The sequence below is a fragment of the Aphelocoma coerulescens genome, chromosome 4A (assembly GCF_041296385.1).
Source record: "Aphelocoma coerulescens isolate FSJ_1873_10779 chromosome 4A, UR_Acoe_1.0, whole genome shotgun sequence".
Taxonomy (NCBI): Eukaryota; Metazoa; Chordata; class Aves; order Passeriformes; family Corvidae; genus Aphelocoma; species Aphelocoma coerulescens.
The window spans coordinates 6,556,980-6,575,342 of NC_091018.1; the positions used below are offsets into that span (position 1 = coordinate 6,556,980).

Here is an 18,363-nt window from a genome sequence, read left to right on the forward strand (position 1 = left end):
AACTTGTGCCTGGGCTCTGTTCTCAGCACACAAGCCAAGGTCAAAGCGGTTTTTTCTGCCATTTCTAACCAGCAAGGAAGCAAACACAGCTAAAATATGTAACAGCAGCCAAAATGCTGAGGGCTGGTAAAAACACCAGAGAAAGAAGTGTCATGTTCATTTTGGGAGAGACAAGAAGCCTCCTCCATCCATCCCCAGGCAAAGAGAGCACAAGGGGAAGGAAGCAATCTCCAGGGTTTTCCCACCTCATCCCAGGGACTGAACACATCCTCTGTAAAATGTATTCTGGAGATCTGCATCGTCCCCTCTGGCATTTGTACGGATTGCTCCTGCTGGCAGCAATTCCAGAAGCACTCAGCAGGATGGGGGTCCGGAAGATGAAGATGCTGCCATAACACAGAAGGATTTGCCCCAGGGTTCTTCCCAAAGCCACTGTCTGCAGCCAGCCCATGTCTAGTCCCTTCTGGAGCATATTGGTGTGGAGGGAGAGGGCACCCACCAGAATGCACCACCCATCCTAAGGCGACAAAGCCAGGCAGGACACGGCTTGGAGCAACACGGTCTAGTGGGAGGTGTCCCTGCCCATAGAGGGGAGTGGAATGAAAAGGCCCTTCCAACCCAAGCCATTTCCTGAGTCTATGACCAGACTCCCCAGGCTCCAGCAAGAGCTGGATCAGGCAGCCAGCACCCAGGACATCCCCCCAGCAGTGCCTGTCACAGACACCTGGCTGCAGACATGAAAGGCAAATCGTTACAACTGCTCCATGCCCAGCGCATGAGGGGTGGCTGGGGCTCTGCATGGAGCTCTTGGGCAGCTCTCCTGCTCTGCACAGCCTGAGCAGGGCTCTGCCAGCCCAGGCACACCCCAAATGTGTCCCAGGAGCACCCAGATTTCAGGGCAGACACATCAAACAGTAAATGTGCCTGTGCCTGACTGCTTGCCCCGGCTAAGGCTGCCCACAGTGCTCCATCCCCACACGAAGGGTGTCCTGGGCCAGCACTGTCAGTGGCCCAGTATTGGTGGTTTTGCACTGACTCTCCTATCCTGACTTAAGCCGTATCTTTTGCCCCCAGAGGTTTTTGGGAAGTGACAGCTGCCTTGCCTGTCACAAGGTGCTCAGCATGGTCCACCAAGCCCCCAGCAGCCCCATGCACCAGGCAACATGATGGACCCCTCAGCAGAAACATGGGCTCATTCCATGAATTATTCATTCATATTCCTCATCCTAGGAATCATTATTTACTTATTGGGGTGGACTTCCTTCCCCTTTGGATGGTACAGGGAAGCCACCAGGACACCTGTGGAAAGCATGGGTGTAATCCACTGCTGTGGACATCCGAGCTGCTTGGAGTGGCCTGGGAAAAGGGCAGCAGCTATAAATACCTGGGGAACTGGCTTACACTTTTAAGATTACTTCTACTACTGCAAATCACTTAATCTGAGGTCTGTGAAACCAATCCCACCACTTCTGAGGACGTGTCAGCACCTGTGTTCTCACTATTTGCCGAGGCGTCCCTGGGCGGGGGCTGGGGAGCTCCGAGCCAGAGCGCAGCGGGTGACCTTGCTCTTTCTGGCCTCTGTTCAGACTGCACCAACCAGGGAGCAAGCAGCACCATGAGAGCAGCTGAGCCAAGCTGACCCAAGACGACCCAAGCCAAACTGAGCCTACCCTCCTGTCCCGTGGCATCCCGCAGAGGTCCCTGGGGAGAGCGGCGGCTCCGGCGCAATCCCGAGGCACGAAGCTGCACTCCCGTAACCCCTCTCTGCAAACACTGCCGCGGGGGCTGGACAGGGGCACTGGGGCAGTGGAGATGAACGAGCCAATGGATGGGGCGCAAAGTCCAGCACGCTGCTGCAGGATGGTCCCCAGCACCCGGCACAAAGCCTGCACAGCCCCCCGGGACCCCAGCGCTGAGCTGCCAGGGCTGCGGCCACTCACACGCACCAAGGGGCTGCTGACAAACCTCAGCCCCTGCCTGCAGAGGAGGGACAATTCCTTTTTCCTCAGTCGCCAGGAGGCTGAATGAACTGCTGCTCATGAGTGCTTCAGCAGTAAAGTACTACTACTGGGAGTATTTTTATTACTGTTAGAGGATACTTTGAATCTCACTTAAAAACACTGGCAGGAAGAATCAGGGTTGCAATGACTAGATTTAAAGCACAAAAAAGCACAAGCACACACCTCAGTACGAGGCAGACAGCAGTGGTAACAGCAAGAGAGAATATGGATGGAGAACCCCCGTCACACGTCTTTGCCATGACAACTGGGCCAGCTCCTTTTCATTACAATGAGCTCCCTCATTCCACTATTACTGTTAACAAACGGGGCTGGTTCTGGTCCCCACAGTGCGCAGCCACGGTCGATACCAGCGCCACCAGCCACTGCCAAGGGCACCACTGGACAAGCCTGCACTGGCCAGTGATGTGACCGTATCTGCCTCTTAATTGTTTACCAGGCATAAATGCTCTGCTACAACAGGAGATGGGACATCTGCCTCCTGTGCCTGCTGTATGCTGGATCTCTGGAGGAGAAGAAAGAGCTAGAAAGGATCCAGTATCCCCACAGGAAGCGCTGCCGTTTCTGTTTTCCTATGAACATGGTGTAGAGCTGGGCTCATCCAAGGTGAGAGCAGATCATTCTGGTCAATGCTCACCTCTTACACAATGATGACCCCAAAGGGAGGTACCTGTGCCCCCTGTGCCACATCACTACATGCATGTGCTGTCACCAAGCTGCCCTCCCCAGCTGGCCCAGGCTGTCCATGATGGCATTGTGGCACTTGCTTTGCATCTGTCTGAGGTGCAGATGTGTCTTTTGCAGAAAATCTTCCAAAAAGAAAATTAACTTGCACAAAGTAATGAAGCTGAGCAGCTGTGCAATAGGGAATCTTCACTTTTCCTATATATTTCCAGTGTTCCAGAGCCATCCACAGCTGCACAGATCTCCGGGATCTACCAGGGTGGCTCTCAGAAACAAACAGTTTTTACTAGAAGTCATAGAAAGCCTCCCACTGAATAGTTTTCTTTCAGTAAACACTCATTTGATAAATTTTATATGTTCCACAGGACAATAAAATAAATACAATTTCTTTCTTTTGTAATTTTAGTCCACAATCACTAGCAGAAAGTATCCACTGCAAACACCAACCCAGCAGCCTCCAGTGAGTGCTCCAAGTCTAGACAGCAACTGGCAATTGAGAACTGGCAAACTGGGACAGCCACCTTCAAACAAGCAATTTATAAAATATGAATGAATGTCCGTGCCAAGAGTGGAATTCATGGGAATGACAGAAAATCACAAAGAACTGAGCTACTGCTCTCTACTACAACTTGTTCTTAACCCTGTGTAATTAAACTGTTTTCATCACACCAAAACAACTGCAAAATGTGACTACAAAATTTTCAATATTTTAGGAAATTTTGTGGTTTCTTCCTGCAACACATGGCACTGTTTCCAGCTTTCCTCCTAGCTGAGGAGCATGCCCCTCTTGCCATGCACAGACTCTGACTTCTGATCTGCTCCAGTTCCACTGTGCCTGTTCCTCCCACTGCCCATCCGCAATCCTCCTTTAGCTTCCATTGGGACTCAGAGGTGACCCCTGGCACGGACACAGAGCAGGCTCTTGTCTCTGCTGGAGCCCAGCGTGGCCTTGGAGGGTCCTGGTGCATGCAGAGCTGGCTTTGCCCCTTGGATGCCGCTCACATTCGCTGCCTCGCTACAGTGTTTCTGCTTTGATTCTTCCCAGGACTGTCCCACACCTTCCTCGCTCTGAGAAAGGGGCCAGAGGCAGCGACTTCCAGGAATCGTGGGCTCTGTGCCATGGGGACAAATCCCAACTCCAGCACCCACTGATGCCTGTCCCCACAGTGGGGATCCTGCCCCAGGGGCTGGTACCTGCACCCATGGTAGGGATCTTGTCACAGGGAAAAAACCTCATCTCTGCAGTGAGAATCCTGATCTGGGAGTGACTCTTGTCCTCTGGGCTACAAAACATGCAAATCAGTTTTTTGACACACTCTTCTGTCCTCAGAAGCAGCACCAAAGCACTTCCCATAGTTAACTGGCTCTCAGTCTGGAATTAAGTTCTCCTAGGAGGAAAACCAATGGTTATGCCAGAGACTGGCTGCAAGGAGTGGTGCAAAGCACAGCTCATCTGTGCAATGGAAAATCAGGGAATCTGTAAACAGCAGGAAGAATGTAAAAGCTGCAGAAGCTGGAGAAGAGCTGCCATGAGTAGATCCTGTGCAGCTTCCAGCCCTGAAGCCTCAGGAGAACACACAAAATGCTTGCGTGACTCTGACCCATTGACAGCTTTTTGTGGATTGTTTCTTTGGCAAAATTTTCTGATTTCTCAGCCATTGCTTCCAACCCCAAGTGCCACATAAAGCCTGTCCTTCCACTGCAACCAACATTTGAGAGGAACCACGGTGGAATAATCACTGCCGATACCAAGCACAAGACTGTGGAATCAGCTTCCACAGGGTGTAAGAGCTCAAAACTTCAAGATGTGTGGAGAAGAGGATGGGAAAGCCCAGAGGAGGATGAGGCGAAGTCTGCCTTTGAGCAGTGAAGAGGCAAAGAGACGCTGTGTACCCTTAGAGCAGCTGGATAGGTCCCACACAGACACCCTACATATCTGCCCTCCACAGCCCAACACCTGACCGGTGATCCATCTCCCCTTCCCAGTGGTAAGGGAGAGCTGGAGCACAAGAGAGCAGGGAAGAGAGGGAGAGACAGACAGAGGAGGGAGGGGAAAAGGAGGAGACCATTTTATGATATTTGATATATGCTCAGGAGCGAGGAGAAGGAGCCACCAGTGCCGTGTTCCAGCACAGTGCTGAGCAGTGCCCACTTGGCTGCTCCCCCAGTCCTGAGGGGTTCTCCTTGCTGAGCGCAGCTCCAGCACCTCTGCAGCTCCAGTTACCCAGCCTCAGCGTATCACTCGTTTCACAACCTCAGCTCCAGCCATGACAGACATGCACCCTGCCATGGTATCATGTCAGCTCACGTTCAACCAACCCCTGAGTTCTCTAATCCAGCTACAGATGGATTATCACAGCCATCCTGTGTCTCTGAGCAGGGAAAGGGTGAGAGGTGATGAGGAAGAAATTTGTTTATCTTTTCTCCATTTATCAGGAACCAACAACAAGCTTTAGCACATCCCCAACTCTCCTGGCCACCAGAGGTTCCCTGTCCATGTGTCTGTAGGGGCCGAAGACACCAGCTGCCCACACAAAGTTCTGCCATAGTCCTCTTGTCTTCAAAGAAATATTTACATCCTATTGCCAATTGCCAGAGCAGAAAGGTCACGCTGACAACAGCAGATGGGAGGGTCAGCCCTTTCCCAAGGGCTTCGGAGTTCTGCTGGTGCAGCACTGGGGGTCCCCAGAGCCCTTCTGGGACTGGGATGCCAGAGCAGCTGCTGCTGGGCACAGACTGGGAGTGCGGGCAACCCTGAAAACGACCTCCCGCCTCTTGGCGTAACAGCTGCCCTTCATCTCTTTGTCAATCTTATCTCCTTCCACAGGCAGGAATTACTGCAGGTGTTATCTGTAAGCCTATCACAATTACAGAGCTGAAACGATTACAGAGCCATCGAGCCAGGTGATGAATGAACACATGGCACTGGCCCAAACTGACCACAGCCAGACTGGGGAAAGGAACCAAAGGTAGGTGTAACCAACAAACAACAGGACTGTAACCAGTATGCACACCAGGTAATAGCAGTGATCACAAATGCCACTTAAAACCATCTGAAGCTACATGGACAACAGGTTTTCCTGAGCCAAAAGCCCCTTAAATCCTTTCCTCTCCCTTAATCCCATTGCTTCAGTAACAGCTCCTTCTCTAATTCCATTTCATTCTAAACCAGAGGACAACCCCCTCCCCCCTGCTGCTGGAATTTGTCTTCTGAAGGCAGAACCTTGGATTTATTCTGACAGTGCTGCATCTTGCTCCTGAAACAGGTTATTTAGTCACCTCAAAGACTGCTGGTAGTAATGATGCAACAAGCAGAGCACAAAGAGAAACATCTCTAAATCCACAGGGTAACAAAGCCTGAGGTTAATTTGCTAATTACCTGTAAGCCTGACTGGTGCAGTCAGGGACACTGTAGCAACAGCTTTAAATTAAACCAAATCGTGTTAATACCCATAGTGTTTCTGAGATGTGCCAGCACCCCTAAACCCTGGCACCCCCCCAAATATTAAGAACTGCTCACGCTTTGGTGTTGTATGAAGGGTGTTTAACTCAAAAAATACTTACCCATACCTGGTCCCAACTGCAGCAGGGTAGAGTTGGGGCTTGGGAGAACTTCATCTGTGAGGGAAGAGCCATGAGACAGCAGGACCATTCAGAGAGAAAAGAAAGTAGGAGCAGCACACCTTGAAACACTCCTTATTCTCCAAAGCAGAGAGGGCTGTCTGTGCCTCTTCCCCCAGCAGCAGCCCCAAGCACAGGGCACTGAAGTGCCCATTGCCCCGGGCTTGTAAAGCCCCAGAGTGTCCCTCACCATCCTCACAGAACACTGAGGCTGCATCCTCTGAGGCTACGAGGGGAAAGCTCTGCGTGCAAGGTCAAGTAGGGCAGGAGATCAGACCTAGCACCAGACAGCAGAGGGGTACAGGTCCAAAAGCCAATCATCCTTCCATCAGGGAATTTTACTACAGAGCCTCTCAGCTCCCACGAACCTTTCTTCCCGCAGTCACTGCTGCCTGGGATGCTGGTACATGGCCCACCGTTCCAGCTCCAGCAGCAGCAGAGGCTGTTTCTGCACTGGCACCCACAGATCCAGGAGAAAATGCAAAGCTGCAGGAATGGGCCAGCAGCACGCTGTAAAGCTAATGGAGACTTTGCTAGGATGAAATGTAAACCTGGCAGCGATTAACACATATGGTTGAGGCAGACCACAAATGTTCCGCTTTCCTTACGGTGTTTGAAAATTACATCTGAACACAGAGACACGATGCCAGCCCATTACACCTCTGTAGCAGCAGGGTAGCGCTGTACAAGCCTTGGAGCTCAAAGGACAAGATACTGGTGTTGTAAAGGTTGCTGTGCCAGCTCCGACCCTGCTGATCCCACAGAAGTCTGCCAGGGAAAACAGGCACAGCACATCAAACAGAGCTGCAAGGAAGAGGACTATACAGCACTTCCCACCAGGAATGAGGGAAATGTCGTTTATCTCTAAGGCAAGACCCGGGAAAAATGTACCTGCTGCTGCCTAGTCCAGCCCCCAAGACTGCCTGCAGACCTCCATGGGAGTCCACACCTGCTCTCCTCAGAGCAACATTCCCTGTTTGTGCAGGATCCCACCGCACAGGCTCTGCAGGCAGAACAGCCACACGGAATAAACCTGCACCACCATCACCAGCATGTGAACACCGAACTTTTCCAACTCGATTCCTCCCTGCCCCCTCTGCACTGATTCCAGCAGAGATTTACCCAGACTCCAGAGGCACACTCGGAGCTTGCATAGCTCCTGCCACGTACAAAGCTCACAGCTGGATGATGCTCACAGCTGCACTCTTTCTGACCTGTCACTACTTTTATTCTTTTTTCTTTTGCCAAGCCCTTGACATCTCTGTACAATCCCCCAGTAAATCACTGTGTGGGTGGAATTTGCCCCAATACCCAAATGAAGCTGTAAGCATTTAAAACACAAACAAGCCCAGAGGCAGTACACTTGCCCAGTGCTAATTCAGAGGTAAAATCTAATTGTTCATTTCAGCCTTTGCTCCCAGCATCCCAAGTATCACGGAGTGAGTGTGTGGATGCAGGACTCCCACGATGCAAACCCCAGCTAAGGCCTCACATACTCTTAGATGGGGCTGCTTCTGAGCCAGCAGAAAAATCCCTTGGACAGCCCATTCTCCCTCCCATTTCTATCAGCTTGGCCACGTTTTTCTGTGACAGGTGAGCATTGGTTTAGATGCTGTACAGCTATTTTACAGAGATGGCTCATCTTCTTTGAGGTTAATCAAAATTATTTTTGATTGAATCCTACTTCTCAAACGAATCTCCCCTCCCCTGGTGCATTCCCAAAACCTGTTCTAGCTCTACTTTAAAACGCATTTTCTACCTGTACTTAAAACAGCCCTGAAGCACAGCTGATGTTTCTCTTCCACTACATTCGGGGTTCCCTGCTCTGCACAGTGCATTCCCGGCAGGCAGTTCTCGGCGGGACAAGTTGCCAGGAGGATTTTAACTCGATGTCAAGATCCGTCCGTGCTTCGCGGCACAGCGTCCCGATCTCGCCCGCTCCCAGCGGCCGGGAACAGCGGGATAACAGATGCGTGAGGAAACGACATAAACACAACGACCTCACGGGACGGCGGGGACACCGGGCGTGCACCGCGGTATTCCTGGCACGATCTCGCCTAGTCAGTCCCAAATGTCAGCATCCCGGCAAAAGGGAAGGTTCTGCAGCGGAGAGGTGCACCAAGGCGGGAACAGCCAGGACATAGCGGGGTTGGACCCGTGGTGAGCGCGGGGCAGCTGCGGCAGGCGGCGGGGCGGCTGGGGGAGCGCGGAGTGCCGGTGGGCTGCGAGGTGCAGAAGGTGGCATGAGGGATGCGGGCACAGGATGCCGGTGCTGGAGGGAGGTGGGATGCAGGATGCCGGCGGGAAGCACAGTGCAACGTGCGCATGCCGGTGGGCTGCGGGACGCGGGTACTCACCGGAGATCGCCGTAAGCGCCGGCGTAGCCCTCGACCCAGGGCTCCAGCTCGCTCTTGATGCCGGCGGCGGGGGCGGCGAAAGGCGCCCGGCCCGGTGGGTACCAAGCATCGGCAGGGCAGTCGGCCGGCCCGGCGGGCGGCTCGGGGCACGGCCCGTAGAGCTGCCCCTCCTCGGCGAAGAAGGTGGGCCAAGGGGGCGCGGGGCCCGGTGGGACCAGCTCGGCCCCGAAGCGGCACGGGCCACCCCAGCCGCCGCCCGCCGCCCGCCCCGCCGTGCTCTCCAGCTTGACGCGGCCGAAGCCGCGGGGCAGCTCCGGCCCGGCGGGCGGCTCGGCGGCCAGGGCGGCCTCGAAGGCGGGCGAGGGGTCGCGGACGGGCGGGCGCGGGGCGCGGGGCGGCCCGGCGGGCACGGCGAACATGCAGTCCTCGCGGGGCAGCGGCTCGGCCGGCGCCTCCAGCGCCTCCAGCGCCAGCCCCATGGAGGCGGACACGGCGCGGCACAGCTGCCGGGCACTGTCGCCCAGCGGGTCTTCCTTGTCCGCGGGCTCGGTCTCGGGCGGCGGCAGCAGCGGCGGCATCGCGCCCGCCTCGCCCAGCAGCTCCCTCAGCTCTCCGGCGCAGGGAAAAGACGAGCCCATGGCGGGGCCGGCGGCCGGCAGCGCCTTACCGGGAGCACGGGGCTCAGGGGGCGGCAGGCAGGCGGGCGGGGACGGCAGGCAGGCGGGGGAGTCCGGCGGCGGCCGGGGAGTCGGCGGGCAGGGCGCGCTTGGCGGCGGCTGCCCGGCGCCCGGTTCCTCCCGCGGCTGGAAAGCGTCGCAGACGCTCTGGAAGAAGCTCTGAAAAGCCCCGCGGAAGGTCCTGCCCGGCGGTCGCGGGTAGACGCGACCGACCCCCAGCTGCACCTCCATGCTCGCCGAGCGCGGGGCAGCGATCGCTGCAGCGGCGGCGGAGCGAGGCGAGGGCGGAGAGCCCTGGCAGCGCTCCCGGCCCGACCCCCGCGGGCCGCCTACGCGTGGCGCTGCCCCGCGGTGCCCATGGCAGTGGCCGCCGGGCACGAAGCTCGGTGCGCGCAACAGGCACGGAAAGTTGTCGGCCGGGCTGCGGGCAGGTGCGGCGGCAGAGCGGGGGGCGGGCGGGCGGGGGAGGCCGCGGGGAGGGAGGCGCAGCGGGGAGACCGCCCCGCGGCTCCGCCGAGATTAACCCTGTGACGGCCGCGGCGGCAGCGGCGCCCGCCTGGCCCCGGGCTCGGCGCGGCCCCACCGGCGGCCCTGGAGCAGCGCGGACGCGGAGCCGCAGCCCCGCCGCAGTGTCCGGGCTTGGCGCCTCAGAGGGCGGATCGGAGAGGGATGAGGCTGCCCGGCCCGGCCCGCTGGGGACATCGTGTGTCACCGCGGCCCCCGGGCGAGGGCCCGACCCGGACCCCGCGCCCCGGCTGGGCAGGACGGGGCGGGGATGGGGGCGCGGCGGCGGCTGCCGCGGTTCCCAACTGCTGCTGATGGAGCAGGTCGGCCCCGGGCCGGCTCGGCTGCTCCCCCGGTCTCCCCCCCGCTGACAGCTGGCGCAGCTGGGCGGACTTGTCAGAGAAATGCTCCTTTTCGCGTTGGCGTGTCGGCGCTCAGCAGCTCCCTACCCCCGGCCGGGCTCGAGCCGACCCCCGCACCTCTTCGTTCGCTTCTTTCCTGAAGACCGGCCGCCCTCTTCCACCTCCCACTGCCCCGGGTCGTGCCACAGCCCCCACCCGCCAAAGCACGAACCATCCCGCGGGCAACCCCGCGCGGGTCACGCACTGGGATGAAAAACACCTCGCTAGCAGAGAAATTAGTGCAGGACCTACCGTACACAAAGCTTGAGCTCCCCTTGCTGGTCCTGCGATAATAATCCTAAAGCAGCTTCTGGGAGGCACCATCCCCAAGCAACCTAGGAATGGAATAATTTTCATTCGAGGGAGCTTAAACAAGCCCGTTACTTTGAGCCCCTTTGAAGACAAAGGGAAAAAAGCCATAAATAAGCGGAGCCCATGGGGAAAACAGAGACATATCCCATCTTTTAAAAGCCTTTTTACAAGCTGTAGAAGATAAAAATAAAAACCCAAGTCCAGCCAAGCAAAATTTGGCAATGTCCTTCATCCTGCCTGCGTGATCAGAGCAGCTGGAGGAGGGGGAGGAGGGTTGGTGCACGGGCACGGACGGGGTCACTGCTGCTGGCTGCTGCAGCAAAGGACAGATGCAGGCAGGGGCTGCCACCCCCTGGGCTGTGGCGGGCTGAGGACTGTGCCCAGCTCTCCCTGGCCACCAGTGAGCATTTGCAGAGAAACTTCCTCAACTCTTGCATATGGGTGAAACACCAAGGTGGGCTCTAATGCCAAGTCCCACAGCCCCTAAAGCACTGAAGGCAGCTCAGCTAACACCTGAGATGGTAAAAAACAAGGGAGACACAGTAAGATATGTTCTGCCAGGTGGATGTGGGTTCCAGCATCTTTGCTGTTCCAGCCTCTCAGAGTTGACAGGCCTCTGGAGTGAAATATACAGACGCTGGAAAACATCTAGAGGATGATTCTCACAATCAGCCTCAAGAACTGTATTGAGAAGGGCTGAGGGCTAGGGCTGCAGGATGGTATCGCTGGGGGAACAAGGGCCTCTGCACCTCAAACAAGACATGGGTTCTGACCAGAGCTTTGTTTGATCCCACCATTCCCACAGGGAGGAAACATCCTCAGCCTGTACACCCTGAAACACCACAACCTGCAAAGACCTTGGCACGATTCAGACTTTTGACTTTGAAAACCACCTTTTCTGTCTGGGATGGGACCTGTTTGGGCCTCAGCTCCTATCTCTGGAGCTTTGGCTTTGATCCTGTTTGTGTTCCCTTGCCCTTTCTCTCTCTGCAGTGTTGCAGTGGGGATTCTTGCAACACGTGTATCAGACAATGAAGCCCGTGGAAACGGACTGATTCTGGTAGGTATTTTCAGAGATGTTTATTTTTCCAGCCACCTGGTCGGTGGCCTGCCCAAGAACTGAACAATCAAGGGAGCAGAGGGTCCTTCCCGGGCAGGGGAACACAAACAACCAGTGGGGAATGAGGTTGACCAGGGAACAGGGAAACCCCCTAGGCCCTGCCTCTACCCCAGGGCCCCTGTCCCAGGACCACATGGCAGGTGGGAGGAACCCCAACACTGCAGCATCTACAGGGCCCCAGATTTTCCCCTAGTCTTAATGTTGCTGTGGGGTTTTTGGAATGTTGATCACTGCAGAGGTGCAGAAAGCGAGACTGCAAAATGGTTTGTGTACTTCAGCCTGCAGAGCCAACACTTCAGTTCTGACTGATGATCTGTGGTAGATGTTTTTAATTTATTTCTTGAACAGGCATCTTGCAAGAGTTTTTTTACTTGGTCCTCATGTCTCATTTAAAATTGATGGAATGTTAGTGGATTTTCTGGCTGTATATGTGCACGACTCTGCACATGCTCCACTTAAAGGCTCTGTGTATTTTAATCTTTATACTTGGTTGCCTAAGTCATCACACAGTGTTCTAGAGATGTCCTTTTCTCAACTTGAATTTGATAGGAATTTCAGTTATACTTTCCCATTCTCCCAGCAACACATATTCAGGTATTTTGTATCTGTAAATGGTTATTAAAGTGTGAATTTAACATCCCATGCAGGTATTGATAAGACCTTCCCCACAGGCTGAGGTCTGAGCTGTGTGCATCACCAACAGTTTGGTCTTTCAGTTCAAAGCCAATTTAAATGCACGAGGAAGAAAAAAAATGAGGATGATGGACTCAACTGTGAGTCATAGAACAGGCACTTTGCCTGGCCTCATCAGAAGCAGAGTGAGCTCCACTTTGGGCAGGGGGAGATGCTGAGGAAACCTAATCCAGCAAAACACTTCAACACATCTTCGTCTTGAAGTGTATGAATAGTCCCACTGAAATCTAGGAAATACTCCTGTGCTTAAGGTTAAGGATTCCCTTAAGTGCTTTGCTGGATCAGTACCAGGACAATTATTTACAAAGTGCTGTCAAAAACATGGACACCAAGAAAAAACTTTTTCTAATAAAATCCTTTGGCTCAGAATGTCCTGTGTGACTGCTCAGCAAACACCATTTGTCAGAGAGATAGGGGCCATTCCATTAAAAAATTTCCCTCTAGACCCAAGAGCAACAGGTGGTCCTTTGTTTTGTCGCCTGAAAAAATATTCAACACCAGGTGATCTCTAAGAGCTCAAATCTACAGCCACAGAGAGCTCAAATGTTATCATCACAGTCCTGCAAAACTTGCCAGGAACAGAACCAATAATTTTTCACCATCAATCTTTAGTAAAATGAGGCCAGTAACACGGAGTCTGACAGTTCTGCTTCCATTCCTTGAAGATAGTTTCAGGCATTACCCATCAGCCAGTCACTTACCGAATTACCCTGATTTCACTCCTCCTTTTGTACCATCCCAGCTGTGAGGAGATGCCAACAGCTGTGAACCTCTCTGTGGTACACCTGCCCTGTCAGTGTCCCCTAAATGCTGAACTAATGGAGGTCTTTCCAGCTGCAGCAGCCTGCATGAGAAAAAGAGGAGTAGTTTGTTTCTGTGGAGCATTTCAAATAATGGCAGAGATTCAGAAAGAATCACAAGTACAAGCGCAATATTCCACTCCCTGCCGAGGCAGAGGCAGCTGGATGAGCTAGAGGTGCTCTGAGCCTCAGGGTGCCTGTGCAGAGTGGACCATGTCTCTGCTCTCACCCAATTGCCACTCGGCAAGGAAGACACGGTAATTTAGGGGAAAGCAACGTGCATCCAGGCAAGAGAGCCTGGTTTGTACTCTCCTGGATGCTGTATCCAGGGTGTGAGCCCATTAGGGCTGGAGGAGCAGCCAGCCCAGCCCTCCCATCAGCCGACACCTGCGGGAAGCAACCAGGCAGGAGCCTGTAGAACACCAGGCTCATTAATGCTGCCTCTGATAGCTTTTCCTCATTATTCTGTCCACTCTGTTATTCTTAGACTGCCTAGCGCTACACAACAATACAGTTCTCTTGAGATTTTAAATATTTTAGCCATTTGTGTCAATTTGGGACTGCTAACTGCCTTGTCTCATCAGACAGATATGTGAGTTCACATGAGTGAGTTAAGAGGCTTTAAAATTTACCCTTGCAGGAAGGTGCAGACAATGTTTTCACTTTCATCTATTTTAATTCTGAACATTAAGAATGTCTCTCATCTCCCATAGCTTGCACCTTTCTGATTTAGGGCCACAGGTTGCTTAACTCTTCCTTGCACCTCTCATTAGTGGCCAACACTGATGCTGCTTTTACTTAAGAAAGCCCAAAGCTCAGGTGCCCCTGGGGCAGGAATCATCTGCCTCCTCACTGCTCCCCTCAGTGAGTTTTGATCAAGCATTTGGGACAGATCAGTGGGAGGATCTTGCTCTGGTCATGTCACCCTGCAAGCCTTCTCTCAGCAAGGAGGGATTGATTGAGCATTGTCACCTCTCAAAAAGCAGAAGAAGAGTTTGACCAAGACCTGGCTCGCAGCAGGATTCCCTGGCTGGACCCTGCCCAGGGGTGGCATCAGCCTGGCATCAGCCCAGAGGCGTCAGAGGGAGGCAGACCTGCACAGTGCCTCTCAAATGGCTTTGTTCATGCCTTGGAACAAACCTTGCTTCAAATACAGGGCTAAGCGATGTCTTAGGTAACACTTCTGGAACAGTTACAATCACCTGAAATGTTATTCTTCTCCTTGTCCAAATTCATCTCTGTCACCTCCACAGAATCACTAGCATGTTTTCTTTCTCTGACAGCTTGGAGGCCAATTTTCAGAACAGCCTGTTCATGCAACTTAGTGAGATGACTGAGGTGCTTGGTCCATTTGATCAATCCTTGCAGTGCTGAGAACATCACAAATCTTCACTCCTAATGAAACACACATTTGTACTATTTCCCATGTCTTACACAATTGCCTTTTCGGCAGAGTTTGAAGTTTCTCAGGAGCCAGGGAAGTGAGACACAAGTTTGTGACTTCTGAGTTCCAATATGAAATCTTGTCCAAGGCAACAACACTGGAGATCCATTTTCCCAGCCTGCAGCTGGAAGAAGACTGGGATAAGCCCACTTCCATTGCTTGGCAGGTATGCCCACCTAAAGTGAGATGCCAGAGGCTGATGGAGGTTCAATGACTTCATTGAAGCCCATGGGCACTTTGGGCTGCCTTCAGCAGGCCAGGACTCATCCAAGCTTCAATGTGGAGTTGATGTTTGGTTACTGCTGTGAATTTGAATACTGTGAGGATCTCAAGAAGCATCAGAATGTTTTCCTTTATCTGCAATTTCTAATGCTGTTGATCTTTGTTCCAGCTCAGCAGGCACAGCTCTTCCCCAGCACAGCTCAGAGGTCACTGTATGTTCCAATTTCCAACACTGCTGTTTAAAGGCCCTGTAACACATCTAAAGAATATCAGAGAGGGAAAGTGTCTCAGGGCTCAGCTGAGAGTGACTGAGAGGATGAGGTTGTGTTGATCAAATGTAAGAGCTGCTGTGGGAGGGAAATTGCCCATTGGAAACTTCAATAAAACAACACATCTCTTTCATGTTTTTACAGCACAGCTCACAAAAACTCTGTGCAATGTCCTAGAGGTGAAAGACTGCATCATTTACTTCATAGGTGTATTTTTACTGGTACTTGGATACTGAGGTGTCCATTCTTTCATCAGGAAAACCTCCCATGCCCTTTAAAGTCGTTATTCTTGTACCTTGAGTTCTGTCTACATTCTCCCCACCTACTGACTCTGAGCTTGTTGCCTCCCTTCATGAGGAAGGAAGAGCATGAGGGAGGAAGAGCATGGAGCTCTTCCTGCAGAGTGTAGCACGGGCTGGTGTGACAAGCACTTCTTATTGCCTGTAGAGCCAAGCAACTTCTGAAAGGGAGAGTGTCCATCTCTCCTGTTCTCCTCTATATGTGGTTCCTTTGCTGCATAACACACACCCTGGGGCACTCGGAGGCAAGTCCTGAGATGCTGCCATTGCATCCCACACTGCAGACTGCACAGCATCCTGGGATAGTGTAAGGTGGATCAGGGGTGTCCTTGGGCTCACCCCTGGAGAGATAAATCCAGGCCTGGCTGGTGTTCACTGCTTCTTTCACTTTCTGAAGCACTTCCCTGCCCCTCTGGTATAAGGAAGAAGCGTGCTTGGTTAATAAATTAAAGGAAAATCTAGAATAGTGCATCCCCAAAAGAGACAGTAGAGATGCATGCCTCACTTAGATGACCTGGAAGAAAAGTCATAAATATGGGTAGTGTAGTGTCTCCAAAGTGCCTCCAGTGAATCAAAATAAAGAAACCCTCAAGCACAGGAGTCTGAAGTCACCAGGACAGCTGCAACACAGAGGTGAGAATAATTTACAGAGAACCCAGAGAGGCCATATGGGTTTGTGTTCCCCATGTGTTCTCCTGCAGCACATAAGTAACCTGCTGGTGGAACAGGTTTTCAGTGATTTATCTCCTGCTGCCTTTCAATTAGTGTTGAAAATTTTTGACTTATAGTATAAAGATCTGCTAGTGACATCACTCCAGGGCAGTAAATCTTGGCATAAAGAGGCCACAGAGACTCCCAGCTCTCTGCACCTTGGGCAGAGGCGTAATTTCTGTAATGCTGCTGCCATGGGCAGTGATATGGGGTGTTTATTCCTTAATAAGGCTTTGTCTTTGCTGCTCCAACTCCAGCCTCAGCAGCACACACCGGTGCACACACGAGGGTGTGCACACAGACACAGACACCTCAGTCTGCTCCATACAACCACCAGTGGTTGCAGCCCTTCTCTGACACTTCGGGGCACTGACCAGAGACCAGACCAAGCTACCAATCTGAGTGTTGGTCTGGGCCTTTCTCAGCCAATAACCAACATTTATTGACTTTACAAATTTTAATTTGTAGCTGGAACCATATTGCCCAAAGCCTCCTTTGTAGAACTCATCATTGTTTCTCATGTGATGTTCTCTGGGTACTTTCATAAACTGTTGCACATTTCCTTGGGAAGTCTCTGAGGTTGTAAATCATCAGCAGATGTCTCATTTTTCTGAAACATCAAGAAACTGGCAGCTTTACTAACAGAATAATAAGGGAGAACATTTTTCTTGTTATGTAGCTCCCTGTTAAGGTCTGCACTTCCTGTGCATATTTGTATTTTGTTGTCCAATCCTGCCCCCAAGGGTCCCATCCCTCTGATATCTAGCCCTATTTTGAAGCAGAGACTAGAAATGCCATTTCTGTGCCATCAGGTTTTGCAATCCTGACAGATCCCCAGGGCTAGCCTGGCATCCACCCTGCCCAGTGCCTCAATGCCTTTGTAGTTCTTATAAGACCAGTGAGTCCTGAAGAGCTCTCCCAGTGCCAGCAGCCCAGCTGCTGTTCCTGTGCTCACATGTGGCAGATACCTTTGTCCCCAGCCACAGACATCCATCATCTCGTGCCTGTCCAACGGGACTTGGAAGATCCTCCAGCCCTGGAACTCAGTTGTCATAGAACAACAATGCAATGAGAAACTGATTTGAACAAATACGAATGGGTCTGGTTTTTATGTAAATAATTCTGTTAGACATGGAACACAAACACATTGAGCATTGGGTCAATAAGCCACGAGACAAACAGCAAGGAAATGTGAATTGGCTGTTTCACACCCCAGTGTAACCAATATGCAGAAAGGCCACAGAGGCCAGGGAGGGGATCTGAGAGTGGGATTTCTGCATGTCCTTGAGCATCCACAATCTTTTAGGCCCTGATGTAAATGTAGAATCCAAACTAGCTGTAGTTTTTGGTGGAATTTAACAAGGCAGGAGGAATCCAAGAAGAATCAGAGAGCTGATTCAAAGAAGGAGAGATCAGACTGTGTTGCACTGCTGCAGAGAAGGTTGGAGTCTTATTCGTAATCCTCTAGGAAAAAAGATTTAAGAATTCAGAAAAACAGTAACCTGAAATGACTCTGTTGTTTTTACCAGTGCAAGAGCAAATATTTAAAATTCCATTGAAAAGCTGCAGTGTGTCTCAGAGGTATGGAGTGGGCCAATTGATTGTATTTCCAATTTGTCTTTTTCTCTGCAGAGGAAGGGTCTTTTCAACAGATTAGCTGCTCTTGTCCCAGACCTCAATAATAACAGTGCAAGCCCATGTGAGCTGCCCGTTGGGTAACTGGGACACGCTGTCTCTGTGCTGCCTCATCTGCCTGTCCGTCTGCAAGAAGGTGCCAGGTCCTGCCTTGTGTTTACTGATTGCTGCCTTCATTGTGTCGACTAATTTGGCAAAGTGAAATACAATTTCTTATCCAGCTCTGTCTTCTCCTCAGCCACGAAAGAAGGTTTTGCATGCAATCAGTTACATGGAATGCTTCCAGTCACTTTTCAGGGTGGGACCTGACTGCTTTTGGAAGAAATTGTAAATTTTGAGAGGAAAATGGAATCCCAACAGCTGCACAGGCTACTACATAATGGTAAATAAAGTAAAAGATTTTTGAGGAAAGAATCACCTTTTATGTCATCTCTCCCTTTCCTTACAATGGTTAGTGGGATGCTATATTGGAAAAGCTGTTTTTCAAGGATAAAGAAAACTCCTTTTCCTCTGTGTAAGGCCCCTGGCATGAAAGACAGAATTCCTTGTATGAATCTGTCCCTCTGAGTGGGCCAGCCCTTCTGCCTCTGTCCACA

General features: G+C 52.2%; 1 protein-coding gene across 1 annotated transcript in view; it reads right to left on the minus strand.

Annotated features, from left to right (window-relative positions):
* Positions 1-9,782, minus strand: part of AR (androgen receptor) — a 39,507-nt gene extending 29,725 nt beyond the window's left edge. Inside the window, exon 1 of the mRNA XM_069015118.1 lies at positions 8,681-9,782. Within this exon, the coding sequence (XP_068871219.1) occupies positions 8,681-9,588 (908 nt within the window). The 5' untranslated portion in view covers positions 9,589-9,782. The remainder of the gene's footprint in view (positions 1-8,680) is intronic.
* Between the last annotated feature and the right edge of the window lie 8,581 nt (positions 9,783-18,363).